Here is a 19436-nt window from a genome sequence, read left to right as displayed (position 1 = left end):
GGGCGGGGGCGGGGAAGGCTCACTCACATCTCCCTGCAGGTGCCTGGACAACATCCCCTCTCCGTAGAATTCCTGAAGCACATCCTGCACTTTCTTGTTGGTATCTGTAGGGCAGAGAAACCAGAGAAAATGGGACATTCCGGGAAAACTGGCACTGCCGTGCCCGTAGGATGGGGAGGGCAGAACAGTGGGGGAGGCTGGCAATCACAGCTCCAAGCTTTGTTCGGAAAGGGGAGCAGGCAAGCGGCGGCGAGATGCCAAATGGCAGGGCGCGAGGATTTCGACGGCCCTGATCGCGGGGCTCGATGAAAGTTTGCGTCTACCCATGCATCAGGCCCGAGTGGCGGGCCGAGATTTCCAGCCCAAGGGAGGAAGAAACCTAGAACCCTGCTGACCTTGCCAAACTTGCCTGAATCCGAGATCTTTCCCCCCACAAGCTCCTCCACTGAACTGATTTCCCCCTTCCTCCCTATTTCCCTGTGGGTCCCCAGCATGACTCTGGTCTCCCACATGCAACACCAACCCGGTTATTATCATGCCGGGGCAGGGGGACAAACAGACCCATCAGCAAGACTGCAAGGACTGGGACAGGGACGGCTAGTTCCCCCTTCCCCAACCTACGCTGCTCAATGACACAGGAGAGTCTGATATGCCACATTTTGGAGATTCGTGTCCCAGAGTGACCTTCGGTTTGGGATACAACGCAAGCTTTCCTCTTACAATGGCTATTCCCACCAGTTCTTCCTGCCCGCAGGGTGGTGGGATCGAACTAGAGCCGCGGAGAGAGAAGGAAAAACAACTTACAATCGATGTACTTCTGCAGCTGGGTGAACTCCTCCGGGCTGAGCGTGGCCCACTCCTTGGTGTCGGACATCGTGTCCTCCTTCTTCCACTTGATGCCTGGAAACAGGGAAGTCAAGGAGATCTTGTAAGGCAGCAAGGGATGGGGAGGACACACACACACACACACACACACACACACACACAGAGGTTGCTTTGGTCTGGGTTTCTCTCGCTCACTCGCTTGCTCTCTCCTCTCTCACACTCTCCAGTTCGGTTCGCTGAGCCGGCACATTCTTCACTGGCACAATTGGTTTCCCGAGCAGCGACTGGGAATTTCGCCACCGTGCAGGCAGCCACAGAGCGGGCAACGCTCCAGCGGCACAGCCGAGGAAAGGGAGAGGTACCACTGGCGGATTTAACCCCTGGTGGAACACAGCGATTTGAACGGCTCTGCTCTTGAGCCAAGCATGATTGGAGCAGAGAGGAAGAGAGTGGCAGGGCATCGCCAAATTGGGAATACACCGATCCTTCCCAGGAACGGCCTCCGCACTCGACACCCCTGGCACCTCGCCCCTGTCATCTGTGACAGGCTCGCACACGCAGCCTCTTAAAGGGACCGTTCCCCATTACCTGCATAAGTGGGTGGACAGCTGTCAGGGCACTTGCTGCATCTTTTACCCCAGAGCAAGCCCATTGCCGAAGACCACCCCGCCTCACATACACACAGGGTTAGAAAGGTCCCCGGTAGAGTGGCTCACAGGCCAGGCAACAGGCTGAGGCCAAGGCCAAGGCCGTCCACACTGGAAGGCGGAGGGAAAAGCCGTTTGGCAATTTATACCCTTTTGCTGTGGAGGGTGCCAGCCCCAATCCCATTAACGTTTAATGGAGGAGAGTCATCGCGCCAACGTTTTGTGCATTATTGCCGGAAATGCCGCACTGTTCGTACACTCGCTGTAAAAAAAGATGCGATTCCACCAGTTACCGCAAAGGCGGGGATTTGCAGGGTGCTGGGTGTGAGGACCCCCTTCACCTGCTCGCTTCCACGAGGAAACTTGTGGAAACTGAGGACAGCACTGCAAGGGTATCAATTAAGAACAAGAATCTCTCTCTCTGACTATGTCAAATTGAGGGTCCATCTCGCCTGATGGCTCGTGGCCAGCAAAAACAACTCTGGATGCTCCAGAAGACACATTCAGCGATGCAGTAATTGTGTCCCTAGACTGTTTCTCACTCACACATTCTAGCAACTTAATGCTTAGGAAGAGGATCCGTGCCGCAAAACGGCCCTCCCCGACCACACGGACAGCTACTGATACTTTTATCCTCCATTAAACTCATTCGGTTCTCTTACTGTTGTTTTAGCCCATTTACACTGTGGGCCTTCACCCGCTCCATGGCAGTCAGCTCCACAAATCAATATGTTGCATGAAAAAGATGCCTTCTGGTTCATTCCAGCAGGTGCCCCTGGGATTTCATAAAAGCTTCGAGAACAATTCCCTTTTTCCTATGATTTGTATTCTTTCCCACCTTCTCAGTTGACTCTCCCCGGTGCCTGACAAACCCCTTTAAAGTTCTTTTCAGTTCTGCCACGGTGCTCCTGAGATGGGCTGATCAGAGCCACGCACCAGAGCCCTACGTGTACAATTGCTTTTAATGCCTTTGACTTGGTAGCACTTCGTGCATTGTTCCTGCAATCCTACCTAAAAACATGGGCAGTTTCTGCTAGGAGGTGTAGGTGGGCGCACAAAAGTCCCCGGCCTTTCAGAATAGCACAACCCACTAAATATGCATGTAAATCAAACCGATTTGCACAATCTGTTCTAAATACAGCACACTCTTGTTAAAGAGTACAGCCCCAAGCAGAGCTCTGCCATTCTGAAACAATTGGATTAAATGGATTTAGAAGAATATAATTCAATTTAGGATTATACTGTCACCATGCGATCCAGTGCATATTCACTCAGAAGTAGGCCCCATTGTGCACAGGATAGAAGAAGAAGAAGAAGAAGAAGAAGAAGAAGAAGAAGAAGAAGAAGAAGAAGAAGAGGAGGAGGAGGAGGAGGAGGAGGAGGAGTTTGGATTTATATCCCCCCTTTCTCTCCTACAGGAGACTCAAAGGGGCTTACAACCTCCTTGCCCTTCCCTCCTCACAACAAACCCTGTGAGGTAGGTGGGGCTGAGAGAGCTCCGAGAAGCTGTGACTAGCCCAAGGTCACCCAGCTGGCGTGAGTGGGAGTGTACAGGCTAATCTGAATTCCCCAGATAAGCCTCCACAGCTCAGGCGGCAGAGCTGGGAATCAAACCCGGTTCCTCCAGATTAGATGCACGAGCTCTTAACCTCCTTCGCCACTGCTGCTCCTGTAAACCCAGGTTTTTGCCTCTGCTATAAGGTCCCTCTGTGGTCTTTGGCAAGCCATCTTGTTCAGCTCGACCTATTCGTTTATATTCCTATTTCTTGAATGAATGCTGGAAGCTACCCTGAACAAACCAGGGAAAGGCCAGCATATAAAACCAAACAAACGAATACAGGGATAACAATCACGATCTATTGCAACAGGGATCAGATACTTTGTTCACTGCAAAGCCCAATCAATTATGCTGCAGTGTTAATATGATATAGCTGGAGTCGTTCTGTGCTCTCCTGTCTTGAGCGGATTCATAGTAACCCTTAATTCAACAATCACACACAAGTTAGAAGAAGAAGAGTTAGATTTATATCCCCCCCTTTCGCTCCTGTAAGGAGACTCAAAGGGGCTTACAAACTCCTTTCCCTTCCCCCCTCACAACAAACACCCTGTGAGGTGGGTGGGGCTCAGAGAGCTCAGAGGAACTGTGACTAGCCCAAGCTCACCCAGCTGGCGTGTGTTGGAGTGCGCAAGCTAATCTGAATTCCCCAGATAAGTCTGCACGACTCAGGCGGCAGAGCGGGGAATCAAACCCAGTTCCTCCAGATTAGAGTACACCTGCTCTTCACCATTATGTCACTGCTGCTCCTAAGTTAGAGAGAATGAACCACAGGGAAAAGAGGCAGGGCTGTGGTGCGATGGCAGGGAATGTACTTTTCATGAAGTAGGTACCTGGTCCTTTTCCCACCACGCTACATTAAAAGAATCTCAGGGTTTTTGTGTACTCGCTGTTTGCAGCATGGCTGTTTGCTCCGCAGTGTGGTTTTGGTTTTCCTGCCGTGAAGCATCCCCAGCCACGCCAATCTGATCCACTATTTTGCCCAGCTGCCACTTACTTACTTACTTACTTACTTACTTACTTACTTATTTATTTATTTATGGGATTTTTATACCGCCCAACCCCCGGAGGGCTCTGGTCGGTTCACAACACAGATTCTACATATAATATATACAACAAAACCCCATTAAGTCAAAATAGTTTAGATTTAAAACACAGCGGTAGATTCAATAAAAATGGCGTCAGCAAACCCAAATGAAACCCTCCCAAGGAGGGGGAATCAGAACAAAAAAGTGGGTCCCCTAGATGGCAAGGGGACTCCGAAATCGGAGGTGTAGAAGGGGCACCTCAATCAGCGGCTGGGCCCTCCAAAAGCCCGGTGGAACATCTCAGTCTTACAGGCCCTGCGGAATTCACCAAGATCCCGCAGGGTCCAGACAGCTGGAGGGAGAGTGTTCCACCAGGCAGGGGCCAAGGCTGAGAAGGCCCTGGCCTGAGTGGAGGCCAGCCGCATCATTGAGGGGCCAGGAAACACCAGTAAATTGGCCTCTGCGTTCATATGGGACATATGGGGTAATGCGGTCCTTGTTGTGTTAATGCAACCTTCATTGGGGATGGGTGCCTGCCGAGTTTTTTTTTTTTGGTGGGGTTGGCTTGGGTCTATCGAACCCAAAGGAGGCGTAACAGATCCGAATTGCTTTCACCTTCCCTGCAAAGGGAAGGAAAAGTTGCCTGGTTTTGGAAACCACAAAGCCTCTTTGATCTGGGACATCCAAAGGGGACAAAAGGGGTGTGTAATCAAGAAGAGGAGGAGGAGGAGGAGTTTGGATTTATACCCCACCTTTCTCTCCTGTAATGAGGCTCAAGCAGTGGTGGGATTCAGCAGCACCACCTTGGCAGAACCGGTTGTTAAAATGGTGCTCGTAAACAACCAGTTGTTAAATTATTTGAATCCCGCCACCGGAACCAGTGGTTAAATTATTTGAATCCCATGCTTGGGCTCAAGGCAGCTTACAAACCCCTTTCCCTTCCTCTCCCCACAACAGACACCTTGTGAGGTAGGTGGGGCTGAGAGAGTTCTGAGAGAACTGTGACTAGCCCAAGGTCACCCAGTAGGAATGTAGGAGTGGGGAAATAAATCAGGTTCACCAGGTGAGAGCAGGTTCACTCAGGTGGAGGAGTGGGGAATCAAGCCCGGTTCTCCAGATTAGAGCCCACCTGCTCTTAACCACCACCATGCTGGCTCTCCAAGCCGAAGGGAACGTGTGCTTAACGTGAGGCAGATCACAAGTGCATAAAAAGTTTCAGTTCGGCTACGCTGATCTCTCTTTGCCCGACAGCCTGCAGTGCTACTGCCAGTCACAGCAGACAGAATTAAAACTAGATGGGCCAGTACTCTGGTTTAATAGATCGTGGTTTGATATGATCATAATCCTAGTTCCTGAGAATGGAGGAGGTAGAAGTCCTGGGGATGGACAAAGAAAATACAAGCATGGATATCTGGTACCAAGGGGAAAAAGAGCTGCAGGGCAGTGGTGTAGCACCAAGGGGACGGTGGGGGGGCGATGCACCGGGCATGTGCCGGTGTGGGGGCATGGCAGGGGGTGTGGTATGGCAGGCGGGGGTGTGGCAGGAGCGCAAGGCGCATGCTCGCCCCGGGTGCAGTTTCCCCTAGCTCCGGCCCTGCTGCAGGGTCTAGTGTCAGTATTAAATGGGAGCAGCAGTGGCATAGGAGGTTAAGAGCTTATGTATCTAATCTGGAGGAACCGGGTTTGATTCCCAGCTCTGCCGCCTGAGCTGTGGAGGCTTATCTGGGGAATTCAGATTAGCCTGTACACTCCCACACACGCCAGCTGGGTGACCTTGGGCTAGTCACAGCTTCTTGGAGCTCTCTCAGCCCCACCTACCTCACAGGGTGTTTGTTGTGAGGATGGAAGGGCAAGGAGATTGTCAGCCCCTTTGAGTCTCCTGCAGGAGAGAAAGGGGGGATATAAATCCAAACTCTTCTTCTTCTTCTTCTATTAGAAGTGTGGTCATTTATGGCAAGTTTGTGCCCTGTTCTATGGGATCTCAACATCCCGATGTCATGAGCCAAGTTGCTTCACCTCATTCAAAATAAAGCCAAGACTTTCCCTTGTCAGATTTTTCCATATCCTTCCTGTCCTCCATCGTGTGTCTGGTTATGTATTGCCCAGCAGCAGGAACCTCCCACCGGCATCATTAATTCATGCTCAGACTGACCCCCACTTTGCTTTTTAGAGCTGAAGAGCTGCAGCACCAAATGCTACCCTACTCCCCACTGGGTGTGGAAAGCCCTGCACTCAGACCCATTAGTGCTAATAGGACTAATTGCAATTAGCTCTGCGGAAAGACTGGGAGAAGGACACATCCCCACAGCCATTTCTAGGCTCATTTTCTTTTTTTAAAAAAACCCTCATCTACTCTTCCCCAGAGCTTGGGGATTAAAGATTTTCGTAAATGTGGGGGAACTTCCTTTGTAATTCATTGTACCTTGTAATAAAACTTAAATCATAATTCACACCAAAAAAAAGGAGCAGCCGTGGCGTAGGAGGTTAAGAGCTCGTGTATCTAATCTGGAGGAACCGGGTTTGATTCCCAGCTCTGCCGCCTGAGCTGTGGAGGCTTATCTGGGGAATTCACACCAGTTGGGTGACCCTGGGCTAGTCACAGCTTCTCGGAGCTCTCTCAGCCCCACCTACCTCACAGGGTGTTTGTTGTGAGGGGGGAAGGGCAAGGAGATTGTAAACCCCTTTGAGTCTTCTGCAGGAGAGAAAGGGGGGATATAAATCCAAACTCCTCCTCCTCCTCCTCCTCCTCCTCCTCCTCCTCTTCTTCTTCTTCTTCTTCTTCTTCTTCTTCTTCTTCTTCTTCTTCTTCTTCTTCTTCTTCTTCTTCTTCTTCTTCTTCTTCTTCTTCTCTGCACTCTCCTGCCCCAGGTTTTCTGAACCCCTTCAGTCTTTTTCTGTTTCTTTTCTCGGCTTGTCAAGTCCAACCCCCTTCATGTAGGCGTACACTTTTGTGAGTCTCATCAACCCAGTGAAACAGGGTGAGGGCCTCGGAAGCACAGGTAAGAAAGTACAGAAGGGAGAATTTTAACACAACGCAATGCCTCCCATGTAAACACCTACGTTGTACTATAGTACTGTATGCAATACTTTATCTATTCAGCTATCATACCGCTTTGTTCCTGGGTACGTGAGAGAGCATATCTGCCCATATATTCCTGCCTAGGTGCTGAGATTGGAGGAGGCCTGCCTCACTGTCCCACCCCCTTGGAGGTGACGAGGGTGGGGTGGCTCAGAGGGCCTTTTTGAGAACCAGCGTGGTGTAGTGGTTAAGAACAGGTTGATTCTAATCTGGAGAACCGGGTTTGATTCCCCACTCCTCCACCTGTCTGGCGGAGGCTTATCTGGTGAATCAGATGTGTTTCCGCACTCCTATATTCCTGCTGGGTGACCTTGGGCTAGTCACAGTTGGCTCAGAGCTCCCTCAGTCCCACCTGCCTCACAAGGTGTCTGTTGTGGGGAGAGGAAGGGAAAGGAGCCTTTAGGCCACCTTGAGTCTCCTCACAGAAGAGAATGGTGGTGTATAAATCCTCCTCCTCCTCTCCAGTAGCTCCTTTGCTGTGGAATGCCCTCCCACCAGGTACCTACTCTCTTGGAGGTTCGCCAGGTACCTACTCTTTTGGAGACCTCTTCATCCAGGTGTTTGGATGACTCTCCCCACGGGAAGGCCTGCCCCCTGAGGTGTCTGTACACCCCTCCCTTTGTTGTGGGTTGCGATTTTAGATTGTTTTAGGGGGTTTTGGGGATGGGATTTTATTGTGATTTTACCATTGTTGGATTTTGTAAGGTTTTTATTGTAATCTGCCCTGAGACTGCAGTAAAGGCCGGGAAACAAACAAACAAATGCTGGAGGCACAAGGGCCCTGGTCCCATACTGGAGCTGACAACCAGTGGTATGGCACCAAGGGGACAGGGGTTGGGGTGCATGACGCGCCAGGCGTGCACCGGTGTAGGGGCGTGGTGGGGGCGTTTCAGGGCGTGGTGGGGCACAGGCCTGGACGCAGTTCCCCCTGGCTCCAGCCCCGCTGACAGCCCCTTCATGCAATTTCTTCTTCTTTCCCCAAATGGTGGGACATTCAGGACAGCCTTTGCGAGTCCTTTTTCTCCATACAAGAGAGAACTATCCTTGTGGACCAAACCTGCTTCAAATGGATTCAGCAGCTGCCGAGAGAACGCCAGCATGAAGGCTGAATCGGCGCAGAGAAAACTGCAAGTAACCCAGAATGCTTTTTCCAGGCCTTACACATATTATGTGGGTGGACAGCTTCATTAAATGTACAGACAATTTCTGCACAACAGATTTCTCCCGTAGCTCTACTGTGGCATTTGCTGCAGATCAGCCCTGTACCAACCATGCCAACATAATGAGGGATTGGGGAGTTTCATCGTTTTAGAAATCCTTTAATACTAGTTTCAAAAGGCACCTTAGGCTTTTGTGGGAAGCGTGTGTGCGCATCACAGACTGGGTTCCAAGAATCTGTGCGGAGGGAAGGGCGGAGATGGGGTGCTTGTCACATTCAGCATGTGCCTCTAATGATCATGTGAAAATGCAAGATGATTACAGCAACTGTGGCTACGATGCTCTACAAAACCTTCACGGCTTGACTTCAGACCACAGCAAGGCACAGCAAATGGGTGTGTGTTTTGACATCAAACACACCACTCCACACCCTTCTGAAAAGTGATCATCTCTAAAAATGATAGGAATGCCAGCTTCCAGGTGGGACCTGGGGGATTCCCCAGAGTTACAGCCAGAGGCGTAGCTACAAGGGGACCGGGGGGGGGGGTGCGCATTGTGTGGGCTCCCGTCGGGGGGGGGGGGGCAAAAATTTCAGTTTAGTTGTATTTTTTAGTGTTTTTCAGTTTGTGGCCTGCAGGGGGTGCAGTTTTTAGGCTAGCAGCACCAAAATTTCAGGGAGTTTTTGGAGGACTCTCCTGATGATACCACCCAAGTTAGGTGAGGTTTGGTTCAGGGGGTCCAATGTTATGGACTCCCAAAGGGGGTGCCCCCATCCCCCATTGTTTCCAATGGGAGCTAATAGGAGATGGGGCTACATATTTGAGAGTCCATAACATTGGACCCCCTGAACCAAACTTCACCAATCCTGGCTAGTATCATCAGGATAGTCTCCTAAAGATACCCTGAAATTTTTATGCTGCTAGCCTAAAAAAATGCTCCCCCTGCTGGCCAAAAACTGAAAAAACACTAAAAAATCCAAAAAACACAAACGAACATGGGGGGGGGGGGGCAGCAAAACTCAGATTTTGCATTGGGCTCCATTTTTACTAGCTATGCCTGTGGTTACAGTTGAATTGTATATTCACTGTAGAGACATCCAGGCATACCGACTTTCCCAGTTCTGGATGTCTATTTCTCTGTTCCTTCCAATGCTTACCTACAGCATCTCCTGTTCCCAAGACCCAAGTGCCTTCTTCTTCACCCTGTAAACCATTGCAGATCTCACACTTGCCTGTATCTCTTCCCTCTCTTATCTGGATACAGGTATGTGGGAGAAATAATAATTCATTCCCAAGCTGATCGCTTTGTGGACTGGTTTGCTGACATTGTTGCCTCATGCAAAATGGCGACTGGTAAAATGAAGCCAGGGTAAGCTGCAACTCCCTGGCCGGTGCATTTTTAAAAACAAATCTCTTGTTCTATGGCCAGGTTTGCTGAGCCAAGAATCCAAAATTCTGTCCCCAACTCTTGAGGGGGAAATGCAGTCTAGTAGACCAGTAGTGACTGGCAGAGGTGAGAGCCCACACAGATTCCTAGATGCATTATTCATTCTCATTGTCAAGCCCTTCAGCCAGACTTTTTGATATGTCTCATTTGCCCTGGTTATGAAGGGATGGCAGAGCTATTGACTGTAACACCTTGGGAGACTGGAGACGGGGAAAAACAACACAGACGTCTTTGACATATCAGATACTATGCCTTAACAGACTGTAATCTCCCAAGTATCTTTCTTGATTATGCATATTCACCCAGGAAGTTAACAGAGTCCATCACTTGAACAATCAAAGTTCAGGTCACTTTGGCTGACTTCTGGTAGAAAATCTCCCACAAAGAAAATTTACTGTGAGGGGAAAACACAGGCCATGTATTAGATAACATATACATGACTTCAGTGTCTCTTGGTCATGTTCCAGCATGACCAAGAGATGCAGAGAGAGACAGCAGAAAGCAAGGGCTCTTTTCTCACGTTGAATATAATGGCTCTGCCATTCTTGCAGCAGAGGCTTAGGCAGTGAAGAAAGAAAACATCCTCTTTTTCTTACGGTGACTGAAACCATAGTTTAGTTGGTCTTGCAGATGGTGAAGGAAACTTCTCTCTCTTTCCCAACCTAGGCCATTTACTCACTTGTGGTCTCCTTTGCATGGCACGTACATATCCTTTGGGTTGGATTTTCAGTTATGCACATGTTTCCTCCTCATCAGAACTCACCCTGCTGCAGATCAGAGAAGCCCCATGGTTTGTGAAAGCAGGCAAATTAAGACACCCCCCCTTGCCTGAGCAGGGAAAGCAAAGCAGATGAGTGTGTGTTTTGCTTCATTTGGGTTTTCCACTCTTCCCTGCCTTCTCATGCCCTTGCAGAAGCAGTTCCGCTGGCATTTCTGGGAATCAATGGGATGCGAAAAAAATGAAGAAACATGTGGTGTACAAAATCAGAAACACATGGTGTACAACAGTGGCGTAGCTACTACGGGACAGGTGGGTGCGCGTCGCACCGGGCACGTGCCGGGGGCGCCAGCAAAAATGTATTTTTGATATTTTTAGTGTTTTTACTTTGTTGGCTGGCAGGGGGCGCAGTTTTTAGGAAAGCGGCACCAACATTTCAGGATATTGTCTGGCGACACTCCTGCTGATACCAGCCAAGTTTGGTGAAGTTTGGTTCAGGGGGTCCAAAGTTATGGACCCCCAAAGAAGGTGCCCCATCCCCCATTGTTTCTAATGGGAGCTAATAGGAGATGGGGCTACCTTTTGAGGTTCCATAACTTTGGGCCCCCTGAATCAAACTTCACTAAACTTAGGTGGTATCATCAGGATAGTCTCCTAAAGATACCCTGACATTTTTATGCTGCCAGCTAGCCTAAAAACTACTCCCCCTGCAGGCCAAAAACTGAAAAACACTAAAAATACAAAAAACACAAACGAACATGGGGGAGGGGAGCAAAACTCTGATTTTGCACCGGGCTCCACTTCCCCTAGCTACGCCTCTGGTGTATAACCTCCCAGTCTGGAAGCAGGGAGCAGGCAAAATAGCAGCTAAGCTCAGGGGAAGCAGCGAGACACCTCCTGTAAAGCACCCAGCTGAGCCACGAACTGTAAGTGAACAAGTTTCAATCCAGGTGAACCGCTTCCTCTGAGACTGGTGACAAGGAGCACAAGGGCTTTTGTTGGCCACTGGCTCTGATTTCAGTGAAAGCCTGTCCATGCCCTAATCAGCCACCAGATCGGCTGCTGGCTGGCAAAAACCCGATGTCTGCCCACCATCCTCCCATTCCAAGCCATGGCGGAGCAGGGCCTCTATGCTAACAGGTGCCTGCCTGGGGACTTACAGAGGGCCTGGGACAAGCCTCATTTGTTGCTTCCTAATTAATGTGCTGGTAAATAAGATCTTTCGATGTCGGGGGTGCTGTGTGGTTTCCTTGGTTATGGACAGAATTCCAGCAGTAGCTCTCTTCTGGATAGTCTGGCTAGTAGGGTTGGTTATATTCTAGAGGATCTGATAGTAGGAAAGCAAGTGGAGTACATATTGCTTTCCTACTATCAGATCCTCTGAAGATGCCAGCCACAGATGCAGGCGAAACGCCAGGAGAGAATGCTAAGCTGTTGAACTACCGCCATCAGTGGCGCTTTCTGCCTAGGGACAGGGGGGTACCTCCTATATTCCCGGGCGCCCCATTTGGTCATCACGTGGGGGGGGCGCCACCATTTCCAGGGTCGCTTTGCGTGTGGGATTTTTAATTTTTTAAGTGTTTTTTACGTTTTACCTGCAGGGGCGTGTTAGTTGGTAGGTTAGCAACACCAAATTTCTTCAGGGTACCATTCAGGAGACAGCCTTGATAGGATACCACCCAAGTTTGGCTTTTAGGATGTTTGGTTCAGGGGAAGCAAAGTTATGGACTCTCAAAGAGGGTGCCCCCCATCCCCATTGTTTTCAATGGGAGCTAACAGGAGATTGGGGCTACCCATTTGAGGGACTCATAACTTTGCTCCCCCCTGAACCTAACTTCACCAAACTCTGGGTGTGGTATCATAAGAATAAAGTTACTTCAGATGATACCCTGAAATTCTTTGGTGTCACTAGCTTCTTTTAAAAAAATGTACACCCCTTTACTGGTAAGGCAAACCCCAGGAAAGTTGCCCAAGATTCTTTTGTTTTGGCAGTGATCTTTGCTCCATTGTAGTTTCTCAATGGGGAATTTCTTGGAGTGTGTAGGGCAGGCTGCACATTTTGAAGACAGAGGCACCAGACTTTCAAGGTGGCTCAGGAGGTCTCCTCCTCCTGGTAATAGCATCCAGGCATAGAGACCTTTGCTTCTGAGGGTTCACACCTTTATGGACCCCCAAAAGGCTTATTTTGTTTCCCCCCATGCTCCAGACATTGGCTCTGTGGTAGAGGTTTCCAATGGGGAGGCACCTGTGGGTTGTGGGTCTTGCTCTGTAAGGGGCATTTCCTGCAGGGCTGCTGGTGTGAGTCTCCTGAAAGGAAACCAACCTAATTTGCTAAAATGCTGCTGGGCACCTCAAGTTGAAGCGTGAACCTGATGCCTCCACAGCATTCAGCCATCCCAGGCAAATGATGCTGACATTTGTTTGGTAAATGTTTTGCTGGGGGTGGTTTGTGAGAGGTTTACATGGTTAAACCCACTTGCACTGGCTTGGAGTTGTTTCTCAGGCTAACAACCTACCTCATAGGGTTGTTGTGATTAGGAAATTAGGAAAAGAGTTGGTGGGGAGAGAGCCATGTATGTTCTGCTGGGAGTGGGAGGTGTTTTGTGAGCTGGTGCAAAAAATAATTGTTTGTTCATGGTGGGGGAGGGTGGCCGCCCATTCGCGGGGGGGGGGCGCCAAACTCAGGTTTTGTCCCCGGGCTCCAGTTTGCCTAGGTTCGCCCCTGACGGCCATACAGCCCGGAAACCACACAGCACCCCAGTGATTCCGGCCGTGAAAGCGTTCGACAATACATCTTTCGGTGATATTTATATTTTTCCCACCATTAGCACCAGAGATCACCCCCCCCCTCAAGTGGGTCTTGTTTTAGGGCAGTGGTTCTCAACCTTCCTAATGCCGCAACCCTTTAATACAGTTCCTCATGTTGCGGTGACCCCCAACCCTAACATTTATCCACTTTACAGATGGAGAACACTGATGCAGAGTCTTAGGTGACCCCTGTGAAAGGGTAATTCGACCCTCAAAGGGGTCCCGACCCCCAGGTTGAGAATCACTGTTTTAGGGTATCAACAGCGCTCTTTGTCGCCTGTTGAAATGGCTTCTCAGCACCCTTAAAGACCAAAAGAGATTCCGTGGCCTAAGAGGGAAAAGGTTCCACATCAATTATCTCAGTGAATCTTTCTGACCTTAAAAAGCATGAAACTCTGGCTGAGGCTCCAGAGTGCACTAACTCAGCTCCCAGAATGCACCAGGTGGGGTACCCTGTGTGTAGCGGTATTGTTATAGCAGCAGGAACTCATGTTCTTATTTCCAGCGGCAAAACTGCTGTAATTTAGTGGCTACAATAACCTTGGCAGATGTTGTTCTGGTTGCTAGGGAAACGTTTCCTTTGTCATAGCCCACGAGCTACCCATGAAATTTATTGTTTTATTTCGTTTTCAGCTCCTGACAAGCAGGTTGTGGTTGTGGTGGAAAAGGTAGTAACGAACTAGCAAAGTCCAGGCCAAAGTAACGAACTAGCAAAGTCCAGGCCAAAGTAACCGTTCTCAGTTCTTTATTGTGCTGGCAGTCATAGTCAGATACAGGCAATGCGAGGTCTGAGAGCCTCAGACCTCTGATAGTAGATTTTACACAGTGGCATTTCACGTTCCTGCCAATACAGAATAAACAAAGCAAATACTCAAAGCAATACAGAATAAACAAAGCATAGTTTCACACAGGCAAGTAGAGATAACCTACAAGCAAAAATCCCCATCCTAGGCAGAAAGACAGAAGCAGCCGGCGGCCACCTCCCAAGGACAGATCACACACTAACCACATCCTGACAATTGTAGCCTAAAAAGGAGGAGCCAAACCCTTGAGAAACGGGGATGTGTGGGCTGAGCAAACCCCATAGTTTAGGTTGGGCCAGCTTTTATGGCCTCTAATCCTTTCCGATACCAGCACAGAAAATTAGGGATTTGGTGCTAAAAGACCCCACAATTCAACCCACAAATTCAAGCCCAGCTGTTAGGAGAAGGCGGGGAAGTGTCACACGTGTGAATATATTTTATTTACTTTGGATGCTGTTGACAAAGTTTACACAGTTGCATAATAAGGTGTTTTTTTTAAATGAAAGTGTGGAATTGGGTTGGTTCTCTTTAATTTTGATTTATTTCAGAGCCTAGAAATAATGGGTAGAACCACAGAGAAAGCAAAGGGATACTTAGAGCTCGAAGTGTATCCATTGAACACAGAGGAGGAGGACTCTCTTTGGTTGTTTCTGCATGACACAATTATACTGGGTTACAATCAGTATCTTACAATCCGAGTCTATTTTATCCCAGTTTCTCCCTTCGCATGGCTGCCCATTTCTGGCCCTTTCCACACGGGCCAAAACCCAGGTGAGAGGTGGGTTACTTGAACCCATCTCCACTCCTGAACCATTTGCATGGCTGGCTGACCCGTGGGCAGGCAGCCATGCGAATGGGGCACATGCCGTTTGCATGGCAGCGCATCCCTTTCCTCCTCCCTGGCTGCCTTTTTGTTCCTCCCCGTCTGCCTGTGTAGCGCAGCTGCTCAGGCAAACAGGAGTGACCCCCGCACCCCGGGCCATGGAATGGCCCATTTCCCCTCCCCAGCTCTGCAGAAGAGAGTTGGGGAGGGGGGGAGAAAGAGAAACACGAATTGTGATTCTTTCGTGTTAATGCACTTCATAGCCGCAGCCGTTTGCTTGGGCCGCAGCCGTGAGGCGCATTAACACATAAGAATCGCAGATAACGCGATTACCAAATAACGGGTTAGACCCATGTTCAGGGCGGAAATCGTGCAAAATTTCCACCCAACACGGATTTTGTCCCACCCCCAAGCCACTTTTATTGGCCCATGCGGAAGGGGCCTCTGTGAAGGAAACAAGTGAAGACCGGGAGGAAATACTCCAGTTTGTTTCGCAAGAGCCTGGGTCTTCTGTATTTACACCGCAAGCATATCCGCAAACATCCCCGGTGTCCCATGTTGTGATTGGCTGTTGTTTTTGGGTGGCAGCTTGAGGTGGCAGCCTGCCACCCCCACAAAAAAGGCTGCGCTTCTGATTGGTTGACCCACAGCGAGCAGGGGGAAATGAAGCCCCCCTTTTCCAGTTCTGGATAAGGCCCAGCGCAGGCCTCAACATGGCAAGCGGCAACAAAAAACAATGTGGCAGAGCATCACATCATATTCTCACTCTTGTTCCCATATTTTTGTGGAAAACGAGAGACTCCCACCCCCACCCCTGTGATATGCCCACTAACATTCGGTCCAAAGTGCACATCTCTCTAGCTATGCACACCGAGTACACGTACAGAAAAAGAAAACAGGGACATTTTGGGACTCCACTCCTGATTAAGTCAGGCAAAATGGCACCTGGTTGGTACCATGAGCAGAAAATGTGCTTGGGGGAACGTTTCAGGAAGGGCGGGCTGCAACAGTCAGCAGCTCAGCAGAGTTAAAAACTGACATGGCATCAGGTGGGGAGATCAGGGGGGCAGGCAGTGGGGCAGGGAGATCAGGTGGCTAAGCGGGAAAAATAAACTGGTTCTGCTCCCGTGGTGTTTGCACAGTAGCCGGTTCAATGCAGGATTTTTGAAAAGAATTGCCAAATTGGCAATTTTTGAAAATCCTGGAATGAGGGGAATATCACGGAACAAACCCACTTTAGGACCAGGAATCGTGCAAACTTCTTAGCCTTCTAGATATTTCCCTTGCTCAACCCGAGATATTTGGACCATACAGAAACGACCTCCAAACATCGTCTTCTCTCCGTCTTTCCCCCTCCTGCTGTTTGAAATTGATTGAGGCCTTTTCGTTCGGAATTATGGCTGAGGGGGCTTTCCTAAGCAATATAGAATGCTATTTATGTATATGACTACTGCAGCAAGGATCTTATATGCACAAAAGTGCAGAGATAATAAGATATCGACAAAAGAGGACTGGACTCTTGAAAGTTATAGAATATTCAGAAATGGCAAAGCTGACGACACTACTAAGGAACAGCAGTTTGGACAATTTTTCAGAAAACTGGAAACTTTTTACAGAATGACAGGTGCCAGAGGAGCTGGTTATCCAGGCGGTTTGCATGCCTCTAGCAGCATTTTTCGACGTTGCCAGACATCTGTGGCTGGCATCTTCAGAGCCTCTGAAGATGCCAGCCACAGATGCAGGCGAAACGTCAGGAGAGAATGCTGCTAGAACACGGCCATACAGCCCGGAAACCACACAGCACCCAAGTGATTCCGGCCATGAAAAGCCTTCGGTTACAATAAGTCATATTTCCACAGGAATAACTTTTGAAAATGTATTCAAACAGAGAAGTTGATAGAAGAACTGAAATTACCCAGTTCCTAGCAGAGTAAAAACACAACACAGTTTTTAAAAGGAATTATCCTTTTTTAGGATTCGAGTTATAAAAAAAGGCTATAAAATATATACAACAAAAAAGAGAGGAAGACAAAAAATAATCATGTGCAATAATGCACAAGCAAGCAAACAAGCTTACATAGTAACAAACAGCAAAACAGCATCAACAACACTGCCTAAGGAGAAAAGAGCAGCAGGAGAATAAGGTAAAGGGGTAAAAAAAGGAGTAGGAGTAAGAAGCATACAAAACTACATCAATATCTGCAAAAAGGAAGATGATCCACAGTTAACCTTTTAGCAACTCACCTGCCCTACATTAACAGAAACAACCAAGTAAATGCAGCTATCCTACTCCTGCAAGGACTTACTGAAAGAATCATATCATGAAACCAAGCCTGGGAGAGCCAAGCTTGTCTCAGTAAAATCTGGGTCCTTTCTCCAATAACTCCAACCAGCTGAGTTCTCAAGGATGTATTGAAAAATAGAAATCAAAGAAATAAAACATAAATGCAGTTACAGAGATCTCTCAGCTGAGTACATTCTTATGGTTCTCTTGGGACCTTTCAGCCCAGAGATGCTTCTCTTAGCTTAGCCCATGATAGTGTCACCTAGGTCTTTGTTCTTAGTCTCCAAGAAAACTTCCCTCCTTGCCATGCGGTCCCCACAGCCTTTGAAGTGCCTTTTTGGGCATCTTCCTGTCCTGGGTACATTCCCATGGCCTTTTGGTTTCTCCATCCTGCAGATCAAAGAGCATTTTAACATGTAGGTGTGATGCTGCTAGTTTTACAGTACAATTCCATCACAAATCACTAGGGCCCTTTCCGCACAGGCCAATAAACCCGGGTGACAGGCAGGTTACATGAACCCGTCCTCACTCTGGGCCGTTCGTATGCCTGGCTGACCCGTAGACAGCCAGCCATACGAATAGGGTGCATGCCTTTGCACAGAGGCGCGTGCAGTTTGCGTCCCTGCCTAACTGCAAAGTACAGTTTTTCAGGGAGCCGAGACTGCCCCCAGGGCCATGTTATATCCTGTTCCCCCTGCGTGGTTGGTGATGTGGGAGCCGGGAACTGCGATTCTCTAGTTTGATTGCAGCTCCCGAACATAGGTCACAGCTGCAGCCGTTCTCTCGGGCGCGGCTGTGAGGTGTGTTAAAATAAAAGAATAGTTGAACATGTGATTCTCAAAAAACGCACCCTGCGGCCAATAGCATGGGTGAGGGGCGGGTTAGACCCATTTTAGGGGCGGGAACCGTGTGAAGTTTTATCCCGCTCTTCACCTATGTTTATTGGCTCATGGGGAAAGGCCTAGGAATGCCAAATATTCTAACAGAAGTAATAGGGTTTGAAAGCGAAAGAAAACTGCAGATTGTAAACACTGGAAAATATTTTTAAATATGGGATGTCAAGCATGGGAGTAAGGGAGGGGAGGGAGGGGTGGCATGCAAGGGAGGGAGAGGGGCCCCGGCATCTGGACATGGCCCACCCACCCTAGCAGAGGGAGAGGGAGGGAGTGGGGGGTGGCATGCAAGGGAGGGAAGGGAGAGGGAGGGGCCCGGCATCTGGATGTGGCCCACCCACCCTAGCAGAGGGAGAGGGAGGGGTGGCATGCAAGGAAAGGGGAGGGAGGGGTTATGTGAGGAAAAAATTATATAAAAAAGAAATTGATATCATAAGCTCCTCAGAGCTTATGGCCCACCTTTGTATGACTCTGAGAAGCACCAGGTAGATACTAGTCCATTAGTGCCTTAGAAACCAACAAGATGTTGGGGGTATAGTTTTTTGAGGATCAAAGCTCCCTTTGTCAGAGGGTACCATGGGACTGATGTCTCTGCTTAAAAAAGGAAATATCCACACCCTCCTCTGGAACTCTTAGGCAATAAGAAAAATCTGTTATCTGAGGACCAAATTACAGGGTATGTTTTCCCCGGGTCTCCAACTCCTGGCTGGGAAATTCCTGGAGATTTGGGGGTAAAACTTGGAGAGGACAGGGTTTGGAAAGGAGTAGGACCTTAGCAGGGTACATTGAGCATTGAGCGTTTATTCGGGTTGGATTCTGTGATACGCACACCTTTCCCCCTCTCCTGAACTCACCACCCCTCAGATCAGGGAAGCTTCACAGTTTCTAGAAGCTCTGAAAACTTGACTTATCTTCTCCCTTTGCTGGGAGAGGAAAGAGAATCAATGTGCATTTCACTGTCTTTGGGTTTTTTTCACTCCTTCTTGCTCTCCTTGCCCACACAGCAGCAATTCTTCCTGCTCTTCTTGGCACCACTTCACAAGGATCAAAAGGACTGGGGTTTTTTCAAGCGGAGGGTCCTGAGTAATAGACCCTTAAACTTGACCTAAAACTTACATGGCCTATACTTTGTCTCACCAAAAGATGAAAGTCAAATTGTAGCTTCATTCGCCACATGCTGGACCGTCTTTGTTTTAGAATGCTCCATTTGGGTCCTGAGTGTACTGAGCAGCAGTGGCGTAGGAGGTTAAGAGCTCGTGTATCTAATCTGGAGGAACCGGGTTTGATTCCCAGCTCTGCCACCTGAGCTGTGGAGGCTTATCTGGGGAATTCAGATTAGCCTGTGCACTCCCACACATGCCAGCTGGGT

At 49.0% G+C, this 19436-nt stretch overlaps 1 protein-coding gene across 4 annotated transcripts in view; it reads right to left on the bottom strand.

Annotated features, from left to right (window-relative positions):
- DGKA (diacylglycerol kinase alpha) overlaps positions 1–19436 on the bottom strand; it is a 112518-nt gene that overhangs the window by 47122 nt on the left and 45960 nt on the right. The window contains exons 1-3 of one of the 4 annotated variants that reach the window (XM_048489931.1): positions 1414–1512; positions 805–900; positions 28–104 (exon numbers count right to left, since the gene is read on the bottom strand). In XM_048489931.1, coding sequence (XP_048345888.1) covers positions 28–104; positions 805–900; positions 1414–1477 — 237 coding nt within the window. In that variant the 5' untranslated portion in view covers positions 1478–1512. Of the gene's footprint in view, positions 1–27; positions 105–804; positions 903–1020; positions 1289–1413; positions 1513–19436 lie in introns of those variants that run through there. The other 3 variants (XM_048489933.1, XM_048489932.1, XM_048489934.1) reach the window with 3 other exon arrangements.

The sequence above is a fragment of the Sphaerodactylus townsendi genome, linkage group LG03 (assembly GCF_021028975.2).
Source record: "Sphaerodactylus townsendi isolate TG3544 linkage group LG03, MPM_Stown_v2.3, whole genome shotgun sequence".
Classification (NCBI taxonomy): Eukaryota; Metazoa; Chordata; class Lepidosauria; order Squamata; family Sphaerodactylidae; genus Sphaerodactylus; species Sphaerodactylus townsendi.
Note: the sequence above shows the minus strand (reverse complement) of the source record. Positions and strands in the feature narration are given on the sequence as shown.